Here is a 12,224-nt window from a genome sequence, read left to right as displayed (position 1 = left end):
GTATAGTATGATCTCATTTTGCAAGGTTAAGCAAAAAGTGTGTATGAACATTAAAAAAAACATGGAAGGATACACAAACCTGTTAACTTTGTTCACCTCAGAAGGATGGTAAGGGAAAGAAAGAGGTGACTATTAATTTTTTTTAACCATTTATTTTAAAATTATTGTAGATTCACGTGCAGTTGCAAGAAATAGTACAGAGAGGTTTCCTATACTCTTCACTCAATTTTCCCCTTTAGTGCATCTGGCATAAACATATTGCAGTATCACAACTGTAGAATTGACATTGGTGCAATCCACCAATCTTAATCAGATTTCATCATTTGTATGTGCACTCATCTGAGAGTGTATACATAGATGGATATATAGTTGTATGCAGTTTTATCACGTGTTGATTATAACCACCACCAGAGTGAATATACGGAATTTCCCTCACCATGAGTATATTCTTCATGCTACCTTTTAATAACTATGCTCCTCCTTCCTCTCTCTGTTCCATCCATCCCTAGTCCCTGGCACCCACTAATCTGTTATTTGTTTGTATAATTTTGTCAGTTCAAGAATATTATGTAAGTGGAATTATACAGTATACCATTTGAGCTTGCTTTTTTTACTCCACATAATTCCCTTGAGACTCATCCAAGTTGTGTTGATCAGTAATCCATTCCTTAATTGCTGAGTACTGTAGCTTTCTTTGGTTTGGATATAGCATAGTTTGTTAAAAATTCACTTGTTGAAGGACATTTTAGGTCATTTCTAGTTTGGGGCTATTATGAAAAAGCTATTATGAATATTCATGCTTTCATTTCTCTGAGATAATTGCCCCAAAATGAAATTGTTGGGTTCTATGATAAGTCCATGACTGAGTGACTGTGCCATTTTACATTCCTGCCACTCATATATGAATGATGGAGTTTCTCTGCATTCTCACCAGCTCTTGGTATTTATCACTTATTTTCTGTTTTTCCCAGTCTGATCGGGATGTAGTAGTATCTCACTGTAGTTTAAGTTTGCATTTCCCCAATGGCTAATGATATCGAAGCATCTTTTCATGTGCTTATTTACTATTCATTTTTAGATTATATACCATCTCTGTATCTTCTATAGTGAAATATCTGTCCATTCATTTCTTTGGCCTATTTTCTAACTGGCATGTTTCTTTATTGTTCGGTTTAGATATAAATCCTTTTGTCAGAAATGTGATTCAGCAATATCTTCTCCTCTTCTGGTAGCTTGTCTTTATTCCTTAAATTTTTGTTGCAAAGCAAAGTTTTAAATTTCTGTGAGGTTCAATTTATTAAATTTTTCTTTCATATATAATGCTCTGGTGTCAAGTCTAAGGACTCTGCCTAGTCTTGGATGCCAGAGATTTTCCCGTATTGTTTTTTTGTAAAAGTTTTGTCATTTTATGTTTTACATTTAAGTCCACGATCCATTTTGAGTTCATTTTTGTGTAAAGTTGTGAGGTTAGATTAAGTTTCCTTTTTTACCTAGAGATGTCCAGTTGCTCTGGCAATATTTGCTAAAAAGGCTATTTTTTTCTTGTTGAACTGCTTTTAGCACTTCTGTCAAAAATCAGCTGGGTGTGTATGTGTGGGTCTACTTCTAAGTTCTCTATTTTGTTCCATTGATCTGTGTGTCTGTCCTCTTTCAATACCACACTGTCTTATTACTATTGATGTAAAAGAAATCTTGAATTCTTTAAAGAAAAGTCCTCTTAGTTTATTCTTTTTCAAATTTGTTTTAGCTATTCCTGGTCCTTTGCCTTTCTCTATAAATTTTAGAATGAGCTTGTTAACATCTAAAAAAAAAAAAAAATCTTGCTGAGATTTTGTTAGGAATTGCATTATCTGACCAATTTGGGGAGAATTGACATTTCCCCAAGGATACACAAAACTGTTAACTTTGTTTATTTCCGGAGGATGGTAGGAAGAGAAAATAAGTGACTATTCATTTTTAAATTATATACCTTTGTATCATTTCAGTTGTTAAGTGTCATGGATTACTTTCTTAATTTCATTCAAAATGACATATCCTTTAGAAGTTAAAAACAAAGCTATTTACATACATGAGAAGATTCATCTTACCATTTCTCAAATAGTTAAATGGGTATGCGTCTAGAAATTGTGGCTTAGAAAACAGGTTCCCTTGTCATTCCTTTGTTTTTATGCCTAATCTTCTTATTTCTCTTGTAGTAGTTAGACCTGTTGTTGCGTTTGTGGTTTTCTTTGAGGCGGAATTGATGGACATTCCTTGAGTTTGTGCTGAGTACTCGACTTTGAAGCATCCCTTGAGGTGGGACATCCCTGGTACTGTCCCACAGTCACACAGCAGAGCTAGCTTTTGAGTTTGATCAGTTTGAGATTCTGGAGGAACCTGTTTTCTTTTTCAGAGTTTTTTTCGTTATCGTTATTATTTTGAGAGCAGGTCTTGCTCTGTTGCCCAGGCTGCATTGCAGTGGCACAACTATGGCTCACTGCAACCTCAGCCTCCAGGGCCCAAGCTCTCCTCTCACCTGAGCCTCCCAGGCAGCTGGAACCATAGCCATGCACCACCATGCCCTGCTAATTTTTTAATTTTTATAGAGACAAGGTCTCACTATGTTACTCAGGCTGTTGTCAAACTCCTGAATTCAAGTGATCCTCTTACTTTGGCCTTGCACAGTGCTGAGGTTACAGGTTGAGCCACTGTGCCCAGCAAACTCATCTTCCTAACTCCTACTTATATCTTCTGTCTACCTAAAGTTGCTTCTCTATTAAAATATGCCAGCAGAATCTTGTTGGTTTTTAAATTGATTGAATTCTGATTCCTGAGGAGTGGATAGTGAGTAACTCCTATAGAAGCATTCCTTTGAAGCTTTTCTCTTGATTTGGCAACACCCAAGCCCATCCCCAACAGGCAGATTCCTTGCACATGCCAAAACTGGGTTCTGTGCAGGTGGGGTGAAGCTGCTTTGTTGTTTGGCTTCCATGAGGCTAAGCTAAGGGACTGACTGAGACTGGGTGTCAGACTTTCTTACTACCCCATCATCTCAGCCATCTCAGATCCTCCCAGAAAGGTGGTGTGTTAAAATAAATCAATAAATTTAGGCATTCTAACTCGTGGCAAGTACCTCCACTTCTGTGTTTCTTTCTCTGCAAGAATATCCCTTTGCCACCCCCCTAACAGAGGTATGGTATGTGTGAATGGTCACCTTTGTCTTGATTCCTTCTATGAAGATTTTAAAATCATACTTTTAATGTTACTAGTAATGTTCCACCCACCCATCTCACCAGTTTGTGAGAATAAATAAAGATAATAAATTTGAAAAGACCCTTTAGGAGATAAGCTTACTGTCGTTTGACAAATGACAATTTTTGAAAACTTATTTGACAAATGAAATAAGTTTTTGAAACTTGTTTTTGAATTATTTGAAAGTTATTTTTGAAATTTATTTTTGAATAATTTGAAACTTACTTTTGAGTGATTTTTTTGAGTAATATTTTGAAACTTATTTTTGAGTAATTGACAAATGACAGTTTTTGAAAACTTATTGTCATTTGACAGCATATTAGGCACTAACGGTAATAAATGTGAAAAGACTCTTTAGGAGATAAACTTATTGTCATTTGACGTATACTTACAGTGTAGCCACTGGACACTGGGGTGCAACAAGGTATAAGAAAAAAGTTTCTTCTTTGGGGGAGAGGAATATGGTGGGGCAGGTAAGCAAATAAGCAAGATGATTTCAGATGGTGATAAAAGAAGACAAAGTGGTATTGAGAAGCATAGTGGATGGAGAGGGGTCACTACTACTTTCCAGAGAGAGAACATTTGGTTCGATTTTAAGGTAAAAAGGATCCAGCCTTGCAAAGATCTGAGTGAGAGACTTTCCAGGCAAAAGGAAAAGTTAACTGCAGAGACTCTGGGACAGGAATAAGCTCAGCGTGTTTGAAGTACAGAAAGAAGCCTCTCTGGGTAAAGAGCAAGGAGGAGAGTGAGATGAGAGGAGATGAAGGTGGGCGAGAGTCATATCACAGAGAGCCTTACAGAATGACGTAAGGAGCATGGACTTCACTGGAGGAGCCATGGCAGGCCTGGTGAAACGGGAGTGATGTGGCAACTGATGACTCACTTTTGTTTTTTTAAAGCATCTCAGTATTTTGTAAGATTTTTGCAGATTTTTGAGTCATGATTATTACTAAAAAGACTATATATATCAAGATGTAGTGACTTTAAGGAATTGATTATTAAATTAACTTGATTATCTATCATGATTTCCAAACACTAAACATCCTGGTAAGTATGAAACAAAAGAGAATGTAGCTTTTTAGTGAATTTTTTTTTCTTTTTTTCCTTCCTGACCCTACTTGACTGTTTTTTTAGTGAATTTTAATGATAAAAAGGGCATAAGAGTCAAAATCTGATATTCCACTTCTGTTGCATAACAAGCTAACCAAACAGGAGTTGGAGTATAAATTGTAAAACAAATCATTTAACTTATTATTTTTTTTTCTTTTGATTAGATTTTTGTCTTTCAAATGGGACAGAGGTATAGTACACTGGCAAAAATTAAAAAGGAAAAAAAAGGCTGACAAGAATAGTGCCAGAGTCACAGATATTCAAAACAGAATGTCACTGAGCAACTGTATCAGATCAAAGCAGCAGGATAAAATTACTTATGTGTCATAATCATTTTAGTGATATTTGTCAGCTTCATCACAGTAACTTTGCAACATAATTGTACATCTGGGGAAAGTAATAAAATTCATGTCGAAAAGGAAAGGGCAAATGGAGGAAATCAGTTCATTCCAGTGAACTGCCAATCAAAAACATGCCCAGCAGCACAAAATTGAGAAATAATGCTTAAAACCAGAGGAAACTTGGTTTAAGTTATAAAGCAAATTAAAAAAGAAGTGAAAGGAAGTAGAGCCAATGGAGTTGAAACAGCTTCTCACTGAAAACTCAGTAAATGACTCACATTTGTTTAGCTCAACCACCACCACCAATTCCTTCCCACTAGTGCTCCGCAATGCTAAGAACCCAATTTTATTTCAGGCTTCAGAGGGCAAGAGCGATTACATTCTCTGTTATTTTAAACATGTTTTTTTTAATCCTTCAGATCCTATATAAAGCAGAGGAAGACTCGATCCAAGGGAGGAAACAAACAGTTTCCAGTATTGGACTATCTTTTATCTATAATTCAGTTACCCCCAAATAAAGATACTACTTACCTTTCACAATCTTGGGCAGCCCTTGTGGTGTTACCTCATATTAGGTAAGAAAATAAGCTAATTAATTTTGAAAGAGATAACTTAACGTGCTGATTAAAATATGTTTTGCCATTCCTTGCTGTTCTATGAAAAAAACCATTGAATGCCAGTTTGAACTTTCTCTTTCTCTCTTTCTTGGACAGACCTCTTGAGAAAGAGAAGGTGATACCACTCGTCACCTGCTTCATAGAGGCACTCTTCATGACTGTTGACAAAGGGAACTTTGGGAAAGGTCAGTTACAATCATCATTTGTTCTCTTCTCTTCTTTTCTGGCACACTCAAAGTAATTGTAAACACATGGGATATTAGAGAATAATGCTTATGTTGTGTTCTGGCTTAACCCCCCTGGATGATAAATCCAGAAGAAATGAGGATACAATGGGCATGTCTCACTTGTACCATATAATGTGGTGACTGGGTCGTGGTGACTTGAGCATAAGGAAGGGGCCGTATCAAAAGGATGCCATGGTTAGGAGACCATTTGTTTTTAAGCCCCATACCAGGTCCTGTTTCTCATCTCCCACATGTATCTGACCCCTACTAGACACCTTATGCTCCAAGCAAATCCATTTGCTTACCCTGAGCAAGACGCATCCTTTTACAATTGTATGGCTGCCTTTGCCCACGTGTTTCCTCTGCATGGAGGCCTTTCTAGGTCTTTGCCATCCAGTGAATTCTTACTTATCTTTCAAAACTCAGCTCAGGCACAACACCTCTAGGAAGGCCTTCAGGACTCTTCAGGCAGAATTAGACTGCCCTGCCCAAAACACCATTTCCTATTGGATACTTACATGTCTCCCTCACTGGCCTGCAAACAGCAGTTTAAAAGCAATTATTTGATATTTTGTTTTATTCTAACGCAGAATTTTTTTTTTAAATCACGTGTATATAGCAGGCATTCGTTCACTTAAATATTAATATTAATGTGCTATGTCCTGTGTTAGATATTCAGCAGGCATATTAGAGAATTAAAGTGGACTCGCCACCTCTCAAGTGCTCCATAGCCATATGTGGCTGGTGGCTACCATACTGGATTGTGGCAACATATTAGGACAAGTACCTTTACCATTGTAGAAAGTTCTATTGGGGAGCACTATTCTAGAGCCTAGAGCAGCAGGGGCTGGCAAAATCTTTTTGTAAAGGACCAAATTAGTAAATGTTTTAGGTCTTGTGGGCCACATTCAGTCTTTGTGGCACACACACATAAATATGTTTTTTAGACAACTCCTGCAAAATGTAAAAAACATTTTTAGCTTGCAGCCCATATAGAAACAGGCTGCCTACCAGATCTGACTTGTGGACCATAGTTTGCTGACCTCTGGGATAGAGACGAAATGGATACCATGGCTCAGGCCTGTAATTTCAGCACTTTGGGAGGCTGAGGTGGGAAGATCACTTGAGGCCAGGAATTGAAGACCAGCCTGGGAAACATAGTGAGACCCCTGCTCTCTACTTTAAAAAATAAGGCTGGGTATGGTGGCTCATGCCTGTAATCCCAAGACTTTGGGAGGCCAAAGTGGTGGATCACCTGAGGTCAGGATTTTGAGACCAGCCTGGCCAACATGGTGAAACCCCCTCTCTACTAAAAAGACAAAAATTAGCTGGGCATGATGGCACATGCCTGTAATCTCAGCTACCTAGGAGGCTCAGGCAAGAGAATCGCTGGAACCCGGGAAGTGAAGGTTGCGGTGAGCTGAGATCACACCACTACACTCCAGCCTGAGCGATGGAGCAAGATTCTGTCTCAATAGTAATAATAATAATAATAATAATAATAATAATATCATTAATTGAATGTATTATGGGTAGTAGCCATTGGATATGTGACTTATAAACTTGAGAAATAAAATCAACATAAGTTTTATACCAAGATACTTTCTTAGCTATTGATAAATCCAAGCCTGCACTCCTGAGAAGTCCTAGTTTTGATAACACCAGTAAGTGGGACCATTATACTTGGTCCTGATTTTAGTTAATGGAACATACATACATTTTATTCTCAGGCTGAAGCAATCCTCCCACCTCCACCTTCTTAGTAGCAGGGACTAGAGGTGTGAACCACCATGCCCAGCTAATTTGTAATCTTTTATAGAGATGAGATCTTACTGTGTGGCTCAGGCTCACCTTGAACTTCTGGCCTCAAGTGGTCCTCCCACCTAAGCCCCCCAAAGTGCTGGGATTACAGGTATGAGCCACTGTGCCCAACCTGTATTTTTCTCAAGAAAGGTAAAATACAGGACTTGGAAACTTCTTTTTTCTGTTTCTTTCTGTTATATTCGAATGTTAGACAGATAATTCTTTGGAAGGCCAAAATTCCCTTTAAGAACTTCTAATAAGTAGCAAATATTTTGTAAATAAGGCATTTGATAGTTATATTGTCAAATAAATAAGTAATGTGGTTTCTCCTGTTTTTCTGCCCTTAGGAAATTTTTTTGTTCTTTGTCAAGCTGTAAATACGCTACTAAGTTTGGAAGAATCTTCTGAACTTCTTCATTTGGTTCCTTTGGAACGTGTGAAGAATTTAGTATTGTAAGTAAACATATCTTCCATTTGGCTTAGTAATGAATAAAATATAAAAACCTCTATTTTCGTGAAATCTTGGACACAGTGAAAATCACTTTTATTTATTTTATACCTGAGTTGTATTCACATGGTGAAACTGAATAGATCCTCCAATTAAAATAAGTACATTTTTGACACAGTCTTTAAATACAGATTCATCTTTGTAAAGGATGTTTTATTGCGTGTGTAGATTGGTGTTGTGAATTTTAAAGGGCTTGTAATGCTGATCATTCCCAGCCCTTACATTGCCTGGTGTTGACCCTTCATGACTTCTTCAGTCGCTCCAGCATTTACATTCCCACTCTTCTTGTTCCACCTCAACTTGACATGATCAGCATTTCTGAAACAATCCCATTTTCTTTTTTTGTTAGTTTGGTGTCTTTGTTTGCTTTCTAAGTATAGTTTAGCCAGCCTTTGATTTTGATAGTAGCACAGGGCCATTTGCGGGGAGCTAACAGTGTATCTTTTCTAAAAGTCGAGTCTTGCTGCTTTTTTTCCTGGAGTCTACTCCATTTTATTTCCAAGTGTTTTAAAGATTTATTCATTCCTTTATTCAGTAAGTAATCATTTGCTTTTCTCACGTACCAAGCCCTATTTTAGGCACTGTGAAACATAGTGAGTAAAACAGACAAAATTCCTTGCCTTCGTGTAACTGATGTTCCAGCCAGAAGAGGCACTAAACAGAATAAATAAGTAAACTGTATAGGGTGTTAGGAGGCGCTAAGTGCTGTGAAGAAAAACAAAGCAGGGTGAGGGGATAGGGAGAGTCTAGAGGTAAGGGGGAAGCAGCAGTTTTAAATCAAGATGGCCTTACCAAGGTGGAGATACTTGAGCAGAAGCCAGAAAGCAGTGAGGGAAGGAAGCCATGAGGATACTTGTGGCCTGGGCTGCTCCCTGGGTTCCAGGCCTGGAGGTGATGTAAGTTCCGATGCTCTGTGGGGGTGGTGGGTGTCTGGCCTGAGCATCAAGGAGAGGTCATTGTGGCTGAGCAGAGCACGAGAGTGAGTGGTAGGAGAAGAGGACATAGAGGTGGAGGCAGTAGATCTCCTTAGGTCACCGTAGGGCCTTGGCTTTTTCTCTGAATGAAAGGGGAGGCCATGGGAGGATTTTTGACAATGGAGTGACTTTGACCTAAACGGAATCACTCTGGCTGCTGTGTTGAGACAAGACTGTAGGGGAGTTAGGTCTCCTTTAATGCTATAATAATCTGGAATCTCTTTGCCTTTCTAAATGTGGGTGAAGTTGGCATTTCTCCATGGTTAACTGCATTGGTTTAAATTAACTTTCTTTAAAGAGGATTAGTTCTTTGACATCACCGTATTTACCCTATTACCTAGTCTCCCTTTTTAAATAATTCTGTTTAAACTTGATTAGCTCTCAAAAAGGGATAGTGAAGAAAAGGGAAAGGAAAGAATAGGAATCCCACCTTGTGGAGTTTAAGTTGGATAATGCGTACAGTAATAGTAATAAACAATTGCATTGATTGTGTCCTTATTATATGCACATTATGTGCATTGTTTAATTTAATATTCACAACAACTCCATGATGTGTAGGTACTGTTATCCTTATAGATGGAGGAACTAAAGTTTCCAAAGAAAGCCCTGGTCTGAACTCCCAATGAGTCTGCTTTCTTCCACCCTTGCGCTGCTGCTTCTAAGTGTAGGACAGATCGTGCCACTCCTTTGCTCACCACCCTCTGGTACTGCGCTTCTCAACTGGGAGCAACCCTGGAGTCTTTCTGACTGTCACAGTGGGGGGAAGAAAACTGTTACTAGCATCTGGTGGGTGGAGGCCAGGGATGCTGCTGAGCCACCTGCAGTGGGCAGCACTGTCCTCCACCACAAGAGTTCTCTGGCTCAAAATGTCAGTAGTGCTGCTGTAGAGAAACCTTGCTCAAGTGGTATCCCATCTTACTCCATATAAAATCCAGTGTCCTCATCATGTTCCTTGGGGCTCGGTCTGAGCTAACCCCTGGCTACTTCTGACATCTTCCGGTACTCTTCATTAGCTCAGTTCCAGCTGAGCTGGTCTCCTTCATATTCCTGCAGACAAGCACACCTCATTCAAGCACACTTGGCATTGCAGTTCCCTCTGCCTAGAATGCTTTTCTTTCAGATGCCCTTTTAGCTCACTTTGTCACTTCCTTTGGTCTCTGCTTTTTCGGAGCACCCCAGTGTCAAATGGTGCTTCTCTTCACCCCTATACAGTGTCCCCACAATCCCCTGCATCTTTATCAAGCCTTTTTCCCCTGGTTTACTCTTCTCCACGACAGTCATCATTGTCATAATACTCACTTGTTGGCTACTTTTCCCTGCTAGAATATAAGTTCCAGGAAGAGGAAGTTTGTCTTTTGTCAACTGCTGTATCTACAGTATCCAGAAAAGTCAATAGCACATAGTAGTACACAATGAACATTTGCTGCATAAGGATGGCACGGAGAGGTTAAGCAACTAACCTGAGGTTATACTGCTGATGAGTGATGGGGCTAGATTCAGCCCTGGGCTGCCCTACCCCAGAGCCTGTGTGTCAGACCACTCCTTTCTACTGCTTTCCTAATTAGCTCCATGCCTGGCACATGACAAAACACTTAGTAAATATTACATATATACATAGGTATTTTTTTAAGAAAGACTCCATATATATTTAACCTGGCTGTCATTTACAACTATGTGGATTGAAGAGGCAACATTGGAGTCTAGCATATTCTGCTCCCACCTCTGCCTGCAACCAGCTGGGTTTCCTTGCTCAGTCATTACTGCTAGGTCTCAGATTCTTCATCTATGAAGTGACTAAATGTCCACATGAGACTTTTGCCTATTGTCTTTTACATTTTCTTCATCAGTGATCATGTTCTGTGGTTTATAGTCTAATACTCTGGGGCATATGGTGCAGTTTGGGTCTAATAAACATCTCGTTACAGAACGTTTCCTCTGGAGCCATCTGTGTTGCTGTTGGCTGATCTCTATTATCAAAGATTATCCTTGTGTGGCTGCAAAGGGCCACTTTCCCAGGAAGCTTTAATGGAATTATTTCCAAAGTTACAGGCAAACATTTCAACGGGTGTATCCAAGGTAATGGTGTGTTGTGGTAGCGTGTTCTTAGTCTCTCCTGTTTCTATATGGACTGCGGTGGTTTTCGGAGCATCTTAGTTAGAAAGTGTTGCTGTAGGGTGATTTCTCTTTAAAGCAATTATTCTTAAATGTCGGCCTGAAAACTGATTGCAGTAGGATTAGTTAGAGAAATTAATAAAAATACAAATTCTGGGTTCCTACCCTCAAAGATTCCAATTCAGTAGGGCTAGGGTGGAACTGAAAAAACATAGTTTTTTTTAAGTCTTCTACCTGGTTCTCCTGCTCATTTAGGTATGTGGAAATACCTGAATTGTATGTTACTGAAAAACAAAAATCACTAACTTTAATTGAATTGTCAGCTTAATCAACTTCTTTGCACTTGTTTACAGAAATGGTTATAGTGTCATAGTTCAAAGAAACTGATAATTGGTCCATGCACTATTTGAATTAGGTGTTGCTTGGTGTTGAATATGAAATAAGGGCCAGAATAGGCGCATATTGCTCTGTTCAAACGGTATTTTTTTTTTTTAATTCTATAAAACTTAAATCTCACTGACTGTGAATTAGATTCTTTTATGGTTAAACTTTGGAATTTGAAAGATGCCTTTTACTTTCTCCAGATTCGGCTTTTGACAATAAGGATCCTAAACCATTTTGAGGTCCAGCTTCCAGAATCAATGGAGGTATTTTAACTGTATAAAAATAAATAGTTTTACATATTATTGTAATTTCCAAAATGATACCTTTGCAGAAAATTAACATACTTTATACATATCTATCATATCATAAAATAGATTTTTTTTGGATAATTCTTACTCCTTTCTACCAACAAAGTCACCACTGAAAATCCACCATTAAATGGTAAATATTCTTTCAAACTTTTTGAATACACACACACAGATAATCTAAACAAATGATATCATGGGGTTTTTTCATACAATTACCTCTATGTCTACTTCATAGCTCCCTCATTTCATTTTTTTTCTTTTTTTTCTTTTTTTTGAGGCAGGGTCTTACTCTGTCATCCAGGCTGAAGTGCAGTGGCATGATTTCAGCTCATTGCAATCTCCACCTCCCCAGCTTAAGCGATCCTCTTAGCTCAGCCTCCCGAGTAGCTGGGATTACAGGCGCCTGCCACTACGTCCGGCTAATTTTTGTATTATTAGTAGAAACAGGGTTTTACCACGTTGGCCAGGCTGATCTCAAACTCCTGACAAGTGATCTGCCTTCCTTGGCCTTCCAAAGTGCTGGGATTACAGGTGTGAGCTACTGCGCCCGGCCAATGTCTACCTCATTCCTTTCGAAGTTTGAATATTACTCCACAGTTGAAAATGTCT

The 12,224-nt window shown here is 38.7% G+C and overlaps 1 protein-coding gene across 2 annotated transcripts in view; it reads left to right on the top strand.

The window, feature by feature from the left end:
• The window catches only part of UTP20 (UTP20 small subunit processome component), a 113,451-nt gene that overhangs the window by 15,318 nt on the left and 85,909 nt on the right, over positions 1 to 12,224 (top strand). For both annotated transcript variants that reach the window (XM_074402345.1, XM_010340216.3), the window contains exons 13-17: positions 5,102 to 5,257; positions 5,396 to 5,484; positions 7,677 to 7,782; positions 10,737 to 10,887; positions 11,508 to 11,570. In XM_074402345.1, coding sequence (XP_074258446.1) covers positions 5,102 to 5,257; positions 5,396 to 5,484; positions 7,677 to 7,782; positions 10,737 to 10,887; positions 11,508 to 11,570 — 565 coding nt within the window. The remainder of the gene's footprint in view (positions 1 to 5,101; positions 5,258 to 5,395; positions 5,485 to 7,676; positions 7,783 to 10,736; positions 10,888 to 11,507; positions 11,571 to 12,224) is intronic.

Source organism: Saimiri boliviensis, chromosome 7, assembly GCF_048565385.1.
Source record: "Saimiri boliviensis isolate mSaiBol1 chromosome 7, mSaiBol1.pri, whole genome shotgun sequence".
NCBI classification, from domain to species: domain Eukaryota; kingdom Metazoa; phylum Chordata; class Mammalia; order Primates; family Cebidae; genus Saimiri; species Saimiri boliviensis.
The sequence above is the reverse complement of the archived record's forward strand: the minus strand, read 5'-3'. Positions and strand labels throughout refer to the sequence as shown.